At 47.8% G+C, this 14,231-nt stretch overlaps 1 protein-coding gene across 8 annotated transcripts in view; it reads right to left on the reverse strand.

Annotated features, from left to right (window-relative positions):
- LRCH2 (leucine rich repeats and calponin homology domain containing 2) overlaps nucleotides 1-14,231 on the reverse strand; it is a 337,409-nt gene that overhangs the window by 229,655 nt on the left and 93,523 nt on the right. For all 8 annotated transcript variants that reach the window (XR_010183107.1, XM_063937538.1, XM_063937536.1 and 5 more), the window contains exon 5: nucleotides 12,354-12,490. Coding sequence is in view for 7 of the 8 variants with exons in the window: in XM_063937538.1 (XP_063793608.1) it covers nucleotides 12,354-12,490 (137 nt within the window). In the remaining variant the exon portion in view is untranslated. The remainder of the gene's footprint in view (nucleotides 1-12,353; nucleotides 12,491-14,231) is intronic.

Genomic DNA, 14,231 nt, shown 5'->3' on the forward strand with positions numbered 1-14,231 from the left:
CCACTTGTTTTGATAAGCGTGTGAGCGCCTTATCCACCCTAGGGGGTGTTTCCCAACGAGCCCTAACCTCTGGTGGGAAGGGATATAGTGGCAATAATTTTTTAGAAATTAGCAGTTTTTTGTCGGGGGTAACCCACGCTTCATCACACACTTCATTCAATTCATCTGATTCAGGAAAAACTACGGGTAGTTTTTTCACACCCCACATAATACCCCTTTTTGTGGTACTTGCAGTATCAGAGATGTGCAAAACCTCCTTCATTGCCGTGATCATGTAACGTGTGGCCCTACTGGAAAATACGTTTGTTTCTTCACCGTCGACACTGGAGTCAGTGTCTGTGTCTGGGTCCGTGTCGACCCACTGAGGTAACGGGCGTTTAATAGCCCCTGACGGTGTTTGAGACGCCTGGACAGGCACTAACTGAGCTGCCGGCTGTCTCATGTCGTCAACAGTTTTCTGTAACGTGCCGACACTGTCACGTAATTCCTTAATTACGGCCATCCATTCAGGTGTCGACTCCCTAGGGGGTGACATCACCATTATAGGCAATTGCTCCGCCTCCACATCATTTTCCTCCTCATACATGTCGACACACACGTACCGACACCCAGCACACACACAGGGAATGCTCTGATAGAGGACAGGACCCACTTAGCCCCTTGGGGAGACAGAGGGAGAGTTTGCCAGCACACACCAGAGCGCTATATATGTATAGGGACAACCTTACAATAAGTGTCTATCCCTTATAGCTGCTTATATCTGTTATTTTGCCAAATAAGTGCCCCCCTCTCTTTTTTACCCTGTTTCTGTAGTTGCAGGATGCAGGGGAGATTCTGGGAGCCTTCCTACCAGCGGAGCTGTGTGGGAAAAATGGCGCTGTGTGCTGAGGAGATAGGCCCCGCCCCCTTCACGGCGGGCTCTTCTCCCGCTTTTTTCTGGAAAACTGGCAGGGGTTAAATACATCCATATTGCCCAGGAGCTATATGTGATGTACTTTTTGCCAAATAAGGTAAATTCATTGCTTCCCAGGGCGCCCCCCCCCAGCGCCCTGCACCCTCAGTGACCGAAGTGTGAAGTGTGCTGAGAGCAATGGCGCACAGCTGCAGTGCTGTGCGCTACCTTATGAAGACAGGAAAGTCTTCTGCCGCCGATTTATGGACCTCTTCTTGCTTCAGCATCTGTAAGGGGGCCGGCGGCGCGGCTCCGGGACCCATCCATGGCTGGGCCTGTGATCGTCCCTCTGGAGCTAATGTCCAGTAGCCTAAGAAGCCCAATCCACTCTGCACGCAGGTGAGTTCGCTTCTTCTCCCCTTAGTCCCTCGATGCAGTGAGCCTGTTGTCAGCAGGTCTCACTGAAAATAAAAAACCTATTTAAACTTTTACTCTAAGCAGCTCAGGAGAGCCACCTAGATTGCACCCTTCTCGTTCGGGCACAAAATCTTAACTGAGGCTTGGAGGAGGGTCATAGGGGGAGGAGCCAGTGCACACCAGCTAGTCCTAAAGCTTTTACTTTGTGCCCAGTCTCCTGCGGAGCCGCTATTCCCCATGGTCCTTTCGGAGTCCCCAGCATCCACTAGGACGTTAGAGAAACTTGGATTTCCCAGCCGTATCTTTGGAAATCCAGGTATCCAATTCAACCCCAAAGAGCCATTCCCCAGAAAAGGGGAGGGATTCTACACTACGTTTGGATTCTGCGTCCGCAATCCACTGATGCAACCACAACTGCCTGCGCGTCGACACCGCCATGGCAGAAGTCCTAGCATTAATGTTCCCCATCTCCTTGAGCGAATCACAGAGGACACGGGTAGTGTCCTGACTGTGTTTTAGGAGGGTCACCATAGTAGAATTTGAGTGGCCCAGGAATGAATGGCATGGGTCATCCAGCAACCCAAAATGACCAGTCTTTGTGATACACCTGCTGCCATGTAAATAGACTTGAGCGTAGTCTCTATCTTCCTATCCCCAGGATCTTTCATGGTAAAGGAGCCCAGGGCAGGCAGCACCGCCTTTTTGGACAGGCGAGAGACTTATACATCAACCCCAGGGGGTTCTTCCCAAAATTGTCTACCTTCAGGGGCAAATGGGAAAGTGCGCAAAAATTTTGTGGACACTTGGAATTTTTTGTCTGGATTTTTCCAGGCCAGCTTGAATAGGTTATCTAACGCTGTAGTCAGGGAAAGTGACATTAGTGTTGTTTTGAATAAAGAAAAACTACTGCTGTGACGCAGCGTCCTCTATAGGGAGCTTTAACACGTCCCGTATAGCCAGAATTAGGGGTTCAATACCCTGAGCAGAATCAGGATCCCCATCCTCCTGTATATCATCATCTGTATCAGAGAGTAGAGCAGATAACCCACGCTTCTGTGGACCTGCATGAGAGAGGGGGGGCTGTGCTGCATCTGCCCTAGCAGCTAAATCTGTAACAGCTTGTAGTAGTAGCAGAGTCTTCTGCACATTAGCAGTGAGCTGGGATGATATATCTGACATCATAGTTTTAAGAGACCATAACCAGTGGGGCTCTGGATCCTCTCCCCCAGCCCCTTCACTGATTTGTGAAGATTGAGTGCATTGTTCACAGGAAACAGAATCAGTAGATAATGGAGGATCTGGTGTGACATACACTGCACAGCTTGTGTTTACCCATGTTTCACTAGCTGTACAGCACCAGTGAGGCTGTCAGCTCACTATATTACAGTAAACACTAACAATTCCTGTCCTAAAGAGGACCCAGATAGTGTACACAAGCGGCTCTCCCCCTTTGCTACACCCTGTACCAGATATCCAGCGTGGCTGAGGAGTCAGGAAGCGCTGTGTGTGCTGAGAATGGCTGCAGTAAGCAGAAGAAGGCGACAAAACACCTCAGGTCCCGCTCTGATGTAGCCCTGTCCCCTCCAATGGCGCCAGAGTTACACTGATATATTATACTAGCAAAGTCTATAGCTTCAAAACATCACACAAGTGCTAGTAAAGCCCTTTTGTGCCAGTCTACACAGGGGATCTTAGCGGGACCCACCGGGAGGGTCCCATACGCCGTGCCCGTGGTCAGCTGCACTTGAACGAGAAGACCCCCTTAGCGGAGCCCCCGGTATGTACTTATCACGATGTCACCTTCAGGCAGCGTTAGGGGTGTGCGGCGTGCTGTGGCTGTGACAGCCAAGGCGTAGTGCCCAGCTGAACAACCACCCCTCAAGACGGTGGTCATGCAGCGGGGACGCAGCTCTGCACCTCGTAAGGCCGGTGACGCCCCCGCCTCCCCCCCCACTAACTACTACAGTGCAGGTATGCTGTTGCCCAAACAGCATACCGAAAACAACAAACAGAAAAAAAGAAATTGAAGAAAACTCTCTGGAGCTCAGAGATGTGCATCCTCTCCTGAGGGCACTTTTTTCTAAACTGCTTGTGGGAGGGGGCATAGAGGGGAGGAGCCAGCAAACCCAGCTGAAGAAATTTAAAGTGCACTGGCTCCTTTGGAACCCCTCTATACCCCATCGTACTAGATTCCCCAATATCCCTTATGGATGCTAGAGAAATTCTGCAAAGATAGGGGTCGATTCAATTTAACGTAAAGTGAATTGCACTGGGAAGGAGGTCCCGGAGCTATTCAATTCAGCGTGCTGTTAAATATAACTACAGGATTTCTGCTCGCACCCCAGCAGAAATACGACAAAACTAGGTCCGCTATGCTGTTTTGTGCCTTACTGCGGCGCAAACAGCATAGCGCAAGGCATTTAGGTCTGAGAATGCCCGTTTTCGTGACTAAACACCCGGTTTAAGGAGCGAGTACCGCTATTATCCGACATAAAAGCGCACTGAATTGAATAGCTCCAGGACCTTCTTCCTAGCGCTCTTCACATCGTGTTGAATTGAATAGACCCTATAGTCTGCAAATGGATATTGTTCAAATAATGAAAAGAAATCCTGTACTCTGACTTAACACACCATGCAACAGTGCAACCCAGCGACACATCGTAAAGATACAAAGCATCCGCTGTACACATTGAACGACCCGCTGTATGACAGCACCATATATCGTTCCATGTTGTACGCAACGATGCCGCGGTTGGCCGTGGAATTGTATCACTGCAAGTGCAGCACATCCAATGGGACAATATAGAACACAGACAATATTTAGAAATATCCCAACGGCCAGCAGTGATGGATCGTGGTACACATTATGATGTGAATAAAATATTGCTGATAGTGTTTACCCAGCTTTAGTTTTGAGACATATATATGAATTGTATCTAATTACCAATTTATACTGTATTAATAGGCAATTTTCCATATGCTTAAAGAAAATCTTAGCACTTAAAACCGGCCCAGATCTCACAGTCAATTGTATAAAGCAGGGATGGGGAACCTTTGGCTCTCCACCTGTTGTTGAACTACACATACCAGCATGCCATGCTACAGTTTTGATATTTGGCCATGCTAAAACTGTTGCAGGGCATGCTGGGATGTGTAGTTCAACAACAGCTGGAGGGCCGATGGTTCCCCATCCCTGGTATAAAGGAAACTATCCCACATTTAGTAGACCTCAGATATAGCACAACATTTCAGGGTGCTATTTTTGCCCTTTTCTAGCATCTGACAAGACATTATGTAACATACAGATGTGTCGTCATACATCTTGCCTTAGGTAAAGTCACACAGATAGGTATACCGTAGGGACACAAGTTTGTTACATGTACGTCTAGCCAGTCAATGTTCAGGAGTTCAGCAGGCGGACCGCTTGGGGAAAGAAACTTTTGAGGCTTCTGGTGGACCTGGCGGGGACAGCCCTATAACGCCTGCCTGAAGGAAGCAAGTTAAACATGCTGTGGCCAGGATGTAGCTGGTCTTTTACTATCTTCATTGCCCGCTTTTTAGCTCTGGACAGGTACAGGTCCTGGACTGAGGGAAGGTCGGCCCCGATGATCATCTCTGCGGTTCTGACCACCTTTTGGAGCCTGCATCTGTCCGTCGCACTGGCGGAGTTGTACCATATGAGTATCGAGGAGCACAGTACCGACTCCACAATCGCGGAGTAGAAGAGGAGCAGAAGCTTCTGTGGGATGTTGAACTTCCTTAGTTGCCTGAGGAAGAACAACCCCTGCTGCGCTTTCCCAACAGTGGCGTCAGCGTTGGATCCCCATTTAAGGTCCCGGGAGATTGTGGTCCCTAGAAACTTGAAGGAGTCCACTAGCGATACCACACTGTCAGCAATCGTTAGTGGAGGTGCACTAGATGACTTCTTCCTGAAGTCCATTATCATCTCGACAGTTTTGAGGGGGTTGAGCTCAAGGTTGTTGTGGATGCACCACTGGGCCAGCCGGTCTACTTCCCGTCTATAGGCCGATTCGTCCCCGTCCTTGATGAGGCCAATGACGGTGGTGTCATCGGCGAATTTGATGATCTTTACTGATTGCGCCTCTGAGGTACAGTCATTTGTGTACAGGGAGAAGAGCAGGGGAGAGAGGACACAGCCCTGAGGGGCCCCTGTACTAATGGACCGTGCTTGAGAGGTGAATTCCCCAGCTTTCACCACCTGTGTCCTATCTGTCAGGAAGTCTACTATTCAGGAACAGGTAGCTTCTGGGACCCCTAGGCGAAGTAATTTGGGGTGGACGATGCTGGGGACGATTGTATTGAAGGCCGAGCTGAAATCGACAAACAGGACCCTCGCGTAGGTACCGGGAATGTCTACGTGCTGTAGAATGTAGTGCAGGCCCAGGTTGACTGCATCCTCGGCACACCGATTCGATCGATAGGCGAACTGCAGGGGGTCCAGTTGGGGGGGCCAGTCACAGTTTTCAGGCGATTCAAAACCAGAAGCTCGAACGTTTTCATGACCACAGACGTCAGTGCTATCGGCCTGTAGTCATTCAGGTTCGTGATAGAGGGTTTCTTGAGGACCGGGACGATAGTAGACCTTTTGAGGCAGGAAGGGACTTTCTGTAGCTCCAGCGATTTGTTAAAGATCTTGGTGAATATGGGGGTGAGTTGACCCGCACATGATCTTAGGGCAGATAGTGACACTCCGTCAGGACCCGGAGCTTTCCTGGGTTTGGCCCTTTTGAACAATGCCTCCACCTCTACTTGGGCGACTTGCAGTGCCAAATTATAAATAAAAAAAAAATTATTTACCAACAGCAACAAACGAAAGCAAAATTATTATTATTTTTTTTCCCCCCCAAAGTTACCCCTAATCAGAGAGACAGCCTCCAGGCAAGTCAAAAGGACCAAAACCTGAGACGATTAATGTTCCCACATACACTGAATCAGAGGTACAATGGAGGTCCAATATGACAAAGTAATGGCTATGACCATAAGACACAAGAACAGATATGCCATTTTATAGTGTAAAAAAAATAGGACCTACCGGTAAATCTTTTTCTCCTAGTCCGTAGAGGATGCTGGGGACTCCAAAAGTACCATGGGGTATAGCGGGATCCGCAGGAGGATACGCCATAAAAATTATCTTGGGAATCTGCCACCTTTTGTCCGGTGACTCCCAAGCTTTTTCACAAAGACAATTCACCCAAATACCGTACTGTGCGTATATACAACCGCCCCCACACTCAAGTTGTATGGACAGGTGTATATACTCTCCGGCGCCAGTACCTACCGGACCGATGGAGATCAAATAATAGTGCGGACTGCTGCTCCTAATTATAAGGATAATTGCATTCCTTATATTGAACAAAAAACACACTAACTACAGGGGTGTAACCCCCTGTAGAAAATCAGGAGCGCTGTCCGCACTAATTAAAGGAGACAATTAAAAATATTCACACTAAAAAGATAATAATAAATAAAAATATATTATAATTTATTGACATACAATGCTGCAGCATAAATGACATATATTCAATACATAATGTGTATATTATAAGCCATAGTACAAATACTCCACATATACTGATAAAATTATTTATAACTCGCTATGGGTCAGAGGCTTGGACTTTGGTATTAATGAATTTCACAGTGTCCACTGATTTGATAATAAACTGGCTAAAAATAGCTTCTCAGACACTCAATGTGTTCATGTGTCCTTAATTCATTAGTGTCCCAAATGAACATGTGTGCACACATATATTGATTTGAAATAGGTAATTACCATATATTGTTAGCCTTTGTGTCACCTCCAAAATCAATTTGATTGAGACAATCCCGGTTTTTAAACTCCCTCTGCTGGTGCTTAACAGTTTATTGCAGAATATCTGGAGAAGATGTCCACGGGAACTTGTCCAAAGCGCTCAGGCTCCCTCTGCTGGTGGCTAGCCTTAATTGCAGGTAATAATAGTAAGAAAAGCACCAAATTATCTGTGCCCCCGCCACCCGTTTTGCTCCCTTTTACATGTGAGGAGCTTGGAGGTCCGGGCCAGCGTTCTCTGCAGCGGCTGTGGAGAGAAGAAAATGGCGCTGGTGAGCTGTGCAGCTAAGCCCCGGAACTTCCCGGCGCGCTTCAGTCCCGCTCAATTTTTAATTATTTATACTGGCGGGGGTATTATATACGGTGCCCGGGCATCGAATATGCCTTTAGCCAGTCCCAATTTCAGGCCTGCATCTATGCCTGCCTGCAAAAAATGGAGGAAACGACCCAAGTGAAACTCCTCCGCAGGAGCTGCTTTGGTTTCACACCACGACACATATTTTCTCCAAATACGGTGATAATGTTTCGCCGTGACCTCCTTCCTAGCCTTAAGGAGAATACCCTTCCGAGCTAAAATCTGGCATTCAACTTTCACGTCGTCAAACGCAGCCGCGGTAAGTCCGGAAACAGGCAGGGCCCCTGCAGTAACAGGTCCTCTCTTAGAGGAAGCGGCCAGGGATCTTCCACTAGTAATTCCTGAAGATTCGGATACCAGGCCCTCCGTGGCCAATCTGGAACAACGAGTATTGCCTGAACCCTTGTTCGTCTTATGATACTCAACACCTTTGGAATGAGAGGAAGCGGAGGGAACACATACACCGACTGAAATACCCACAGAGTTACCAGGGCGTCTACTGCACAGTTTCGGGGGTCCCTCGACCTGGAACAATACCTCGGAAGTTTCTTGTTGAGGCGAGACGCCATCATGTCTATCTGAGGAATTCCCCAACGCCTTGTCACTTCTGCAAATACCTCTTGATGAAGAGCCCACTCTCCTGGATGGAGATCGTGTCTGCTGAGGAAGTCTGCTTCCCAGTTGTCCACGCCCGGGAGGAAGACTGCTGACAGAGCGCTCACGTGCTGTTCCGCCCAGCAGAGAATTCTTGTGGCTTCCGCCATTGCCGCCCTGCTCCTTGTTCCGCCTTGGCGGTTTACGTACGCCACCGCTGTGATGTTGTCCGACTGGATCAGGACAGGGAGACCCTGAAGAAGGTTCTTCACTTGCAGGAGGCCGTTGTAAATGGCTCTTAACTCGAGAACATTTATGTGGAGAGAAGATTCCTGGCTTGACCATTTTTCCTGAAAACTTCTTCACTGCGCGACTGCGCCCCAGCCTCGGAGACTTGCATCTGTGGTCAGCAGGACCCAGTCCTGGATTCCGAAACGGCGTCCCTCTAGAAGGTGAGGGCCTTGCAGCCACCACAGGAGAGAGATCCTGTCCCTGGAAGATAGACTTATTTTCCGGTGTATGTGTAGGTGAGACCCGGACCATTTGTCCAGCAGGTCCCACTGAAACACCCTGGCATGAAACCTGCCAAACGGAATGCCCAATAAGCCGCCACCATCTTCCCTAGCACTCGAGTGCATTGATGAATCGACACTTGTCAGTCTCAAAAACTCCTTGACCATGGTCTGTATTTTTAGAGCTTTGTCCTCCGGAAGAAACACTCTCCGAAGCTTCGTGTCTAGGATCATGCCCAGGAAGGGCAGCCGAGTCGTCGGAATCAACTGAGACTTTGGCAAATTTAAAATCCAACCGTGATTTTGGAGAACCGTCAGGGAGAGTTCCACATTCTTTGACAATTGTTAATCTGACCTCGTCTTTATCAGGAGATCGTCCAAGTACGGGATAATTGTGACCCCTCACTTGCGAAGGAGTACCATCATTTCTGCCATAACCTTGGTGAAAACCCTCGGGGCCGTGGAAAGCCCAAACGGCAACGTCTGAAATTGGTAATGACAATCCTGCACCGCAAATCTCAGGAAGGCCTGATGCAGAGGATATATCGGGACGTGTAAGTAGGCATCCTTTATGTCGACTGACGCCATAAAATCCCCCCCTTCTAGGCTGGAGATTACAGCTCGAAGAGATTCCATCTTGAATGGTTTCAAGTATGGATTGAGGGATTTAAGGTTCAGAATCGGTCTGACCAAACCGTCCGGCTTTGGTACGACAAAGAGGCTCGAATAGAACCCTTCCCCCCGTTGGGACGGGGGGAACGGGGACAATGACCCTCTGTTGACACAACTTTTATATCGCAGCATTTGCTACTGCTCTTTCCGGAAGAGAAACTGGCAATGCCGATTTGAAAAAGCGGCGGGGGGGGGGGGGGGGGGGGGGGGCATCCCCTGAAACTCCAGCTTGTACCCTTGGGACACTATGTCTAAGACCCAAGGATCCAGGGCTGATTGAAACCAGACCTGACTGAAGATTCGGAGACGGCCCCCCACCGGCACGGACTCCGGCAGGGGAGCCCCAGCGTCATGCGGTGGACTTGGTAGAGGCGGGGGAGGACTTTTGGTCCTGGGTGCCTGACCCTGCAGGCGACTTCTTTTCCCTTCCTCTACCCTTTGAAGCGAGGAAGGACGAGCCTTTACCTCACTTGTATTTATTAGGCCGAAAGGACTGCATCTGCTGATGAGGCCCCTTCTTCTGTTGAGCGGGAATATAAGGAAGAAAGATGATTTACCCGCAGTAGCGGTAGACACCAGGTCAGCCAGGCCGTCACCAAACAAGACACTACCTTTGAAGGGGAGAGCTTCCATATTTTTCTTGGAGTCGGCATCAGCATTCCATTGATGGATCCACAGCGCCCTCCTGGCCGAGACCGCCATGGCATTGGCTCTTGATCCCAAGAGGCCAACATCTCTCGCCGCATCCTTTAGGTAATCTGCAGCGTCCTTGATATAACCAAGAGTCAAAAGAATATTATCTTTATCAAGGGTATCCATATCAGAAGCTAAATTATTAGACCATTTAGCAATAGCACTACTCACCCATACCAACGCCACAGCAGGTCTGAGCAATGCACCAGTATTAACGAAAATGGCCTTCAAAGACGTCTCCAGCTTGCGATCCGCCGGATCCTTGAGAGCAGCCGTGTCAGGGGACGGAAGCGCCACCTTCTTGGACAAACGGGATAGAGCCTTGTCGACATTCGGAGACGACTCCCATTTTTCCCTGTCATCAGAGGGGAAAGGATACGCCATAAAAATTCTCTTGGGAATCTGCCACCTCCGGTGACTCCTAAGATTTATCACAAAGAGCATTCATTTCATGAGAGGGGGGAAACTTCCCCTCAGGTTTTTCCCTTTAAATAGGCAAATCCTTGTTTCCTGAACAGCAGGTTCGTCAGAGATACGTAAGACATCTTTAATAGCCACAATCATGTACTGAATACTCTTAACTACCCTTGGGTGTAAAGAAGCCTCATTAAAATCGACATCGGAATCAGAGTCCGTGTCGGCATCTGTATCTACCATCTGGGTAAATTAATGTTTTTGTGACCCTGAGGGGGTCTGCACCTGAGCCAAAGCATCCTCCATGGATTTTCTCCATGTTTGTGTCTGCGAATCAGATTTATCAAGCCTCTTAGACAACAAAGCCACATTAGCATTAAGTGTACTTAACATAGCAACCCAATCAGCAGTCGGCTGTGCCGACAGAGCTATTTCCAGCTCCTTTTCTGCGCCCCCAGTAACTTCCTCCGGGGTGGAACACTCAGCCTCAGACATGCCGACACGAAGTACCGACACCCCCACACTCACACTAGCCAAATAAAGGGAACAGCCTACAGGGATGCCTGGAGAGAGAAACACAGAGGGAGTATGCCAGCTCACACCCCAGCGCCCATATACTACACAACTATAATATATGTCAGCGGCGCTGTAAATAATAAGAAAAGCACCAAATTATCTGTGCCCCTCCCCCCGTTTTGCTCCCTTTTACATGTGAGGAGCTTGGAGGTCCGGGCCAGCGTTCTCTGCAGTGGCTGTGGAGAGAAGAAAATGGCGCTGGTGAGCTGTGCAGCTAAGCCCCGCCCCTTCCTAGCGCGCTTCAGTCCCGCTCAATTTTTAATTATTTATACTGGCGGGGGTATTATATACGGTGCCCGGGCACTGAATATGCCTTTAGCCAGTCCCAATGACCTCAGTAACTGCTGCCCAGGGCGCTCCCCCATAGCGCCCTGCACCCTGCAAGTGCCGTTGGTGATGTGTGTGGGAGCATGGAGCGCAGCGCTACCGCTGCGCTGTACCTCCGTTACTGAAGTCTTCGGTTCTTCTAATACTCACTCGGCTTCTGTCTTCTGGCTTCTGTGAGGGGGGTGACGGCGCGGCTCCGGGAACAAGCAGCTAGGCGAACCAAGTGATCGAACCCTCTGGAGCTAATGGTGTCCAGTAGCCTAAGAAGCAGAGCCTTTAACTAAGAAGAAGTAGGTCTGACTTCTCTCCCCTCAGTCCCTCGATGCAGGGAGCCTGTAGCCAGCAGGTCTCCCTGAAAATAAAAAACCTAACAAAAGTCTTTCTAGAGAAACTCAGTAGAGCTCCCCTAGTGTGTGTCCAGTCACTCCTGGGCACAAAGTCTAACTGAGGTCCGGGGGAGGGGCATAGAGGGAGGAGCCAGTTCACACCCAAAGTCTTTTTAGTGTGCCCAAGCTCCTGCGGATTCCGTCTATACCCCATGGTCCTTTTGGAGTCCCCAGCATCCTCTAGGACGTAAGAGAAATAAATAACATTAATTTAAAAGAAAGCTATTTAGCTAATACATTCTTTTCAATGTGTTTTAGACCAATAAAAACCCCAACAACTTAAACCTAAAACGTACATAAAATGTGCAGACAGGGACAAAAAAAAAATGTTTTTTTTAAAAACAATAAAAGCAATAGCTGTCCTTTGTGAAACAAAGGAGTTGGATATGGGAACTTGCAGTTTCATACAGAGGGTATGTTCCACACAAGCCTCTGTATGCAACTAAGATCAAGGTGAGGTGGAGAAAGATCACATGACTCCAGTCAATTCATTTATAGAATCATTCAACAGGACTATTTCACTGGTGTGTTACTAAATGCGCAACAAGTGCATATGCACGCAGCAGAATCCCATTCATCCAATCGCACTGGTTTCTGTACATGTGCAAGTAGAATGAAAAGAATCACAGATCTATTTGTAAAGGAGTGACTTATACAACAAACAATCCCTCTCCGCATGCTCACCTACCTGTGCTGGAGGTAACTGCATAGGATTATTATCCAGTACCAGTGCTTCAAGGTTACGCAGCTTCCTGTAACTTACAGGGATCTCTGTAACCTTATTACATGAAAAATCCAGTTTTACCAAAGGAAGAGATGACAACTCTACAAGGGAAAAGGTGGAAATATTTTAAGAGCTCAATAGGAAGTACAATACCTTTTATAGGTAAAATGAACAAAAAACATTCTCAATTTAATGATGTACACATTGTCTAGGGGGTTGGGTACGGGATCCCAACAGTCAGGAGACAGACTGCGAGATCCTGACAGTCAGAATCCAGACACATCCTGGTAAATATTTTCTCCCTTGCCCGTATCCTTAACTCTTACTATCCCCTCAACGCCTCCCCACCCCCCACCCCCAAACCTAACCTCCCCTAGCACGCTTCCTACAGCCTGATAGGAGAGACAGTTCTGCAAGACTCTTTGCTACTCTCAGATATTTACTTGTCCACCCCAGAACATCTAATCTTATACAGGCATGTAGAACAGAAAATTCGGAAGAAATTATGTAGCTGTAGCACAAACTAAATGTAACAATGTTGTCAGTTCAAATAAAAGCTTGTTGTGTAGTTGTGGTTAAATTACAGTTATATATTAAGCTGGAGTTAATTTAAAAACAAAAAACCACTACAGTATTTTAATAACCATAATATATAACACAGACAATATTTAGAAATATCCCAAAACAATATGTTTAAAGTTTTATTTAAAAAGAAAACTCTCCCTAGAGCAGTGTTTGTTTAGTCTATGTTCTGAGACTTTAGAGCTCAACACTAATTCTTGGCCACACTGTGGGCCTAATTCAGACCTGATCGCAACAGCAAACTTTTTCTCTAGTGGGCAAAACCATGGGGGTCATTCAGACCTGGTCGCACGCTAGGATTTTTCGCTGCGCTGCGACAGGTCCGACCTGCGCATGCACAGGCGCGTCGTACAGGTGCAAAGCAGATCGTGCTGAGCGATGGATTTAACGAAGAATACATTCACACAGCCTATTGCAAGGAGACTGACAGGAAGGCGGCGTTTCCGGATGTCAACTGACCGTTTTCTGGGAGTGTTTGGAAAAATGCAGGCGTGTCCAAGCATTAGCAGGGTGGGTGTCTAAAGTCAATTCCGGACCAGAACAGGCTGAAGTGATCGCAGTGACTGAGTAAGTCCTGGGCTACTCAGAAACTGCACAAAACTTTTTTGTAGTGCTCGGCTGCACACTTGCAAAGCAAACATATACTCCCCTATAGGCAGTGACTATCTGATCACAGCGCTGCAAAAAATAGCTAGCAAGCGATCAGATCTGAATGACCCCCCATGTGCACTGCAGGAGGGGCAGATATAACATGTGCAGAGATAGTCAGATTTGGGTGGGGTGTGTTCAAACTGAAATCTAAATTGCAGTGTAAAAATAAAGCAGCCAGTATTTATCCTGCACAGAAACAAAATAACCCACCAATATCTATCTTTCTCTGCAAATGTTATATCTGCCCCACCTGCAGTGCACATGGTTTTGTCCATTAGAGAAAGATTTTGCTTTTGCAATGAGGTTTGAATTAGGTCCAATGTCACAAGTCAAGTAAATGCTCTGTCAGATGGGCCAAAGGTGGGTGCCAAGTCAGATTTGCATGTAAACAGAATATGATTATTTCATTTTCAGAGGTTCCAGAGCAATTATATATAGCATGATTACCCTTTACAGGGCATCATTGGATTATCCCTTTTTTTAATTGATGCATTACTCATTAAGTGAACACTTGTCTGAATTTCTTTTTTATGTAGTACTCGAAGGGAGGTATCCAATTAGCCACGGTAATTTACTGAATCGCCCGGGGCTATCCTATTTATCTGTGCA

This window comes from Pseudophryne corroboree, chromosome 8 (assembly GCF_028390025.1).
Source record: "Pseudophryne corroboree isolate aPseCor3 chromosome 8, aPseCor3.hap2, whole genome shotgun sequence".
NCBI classification, from domain to species: Eukaryota; Metazoa; Chordata; class Amphibia; order Anura; family Myobatrachidae; genus Pseudophryne; species Pseudophryne corroboree.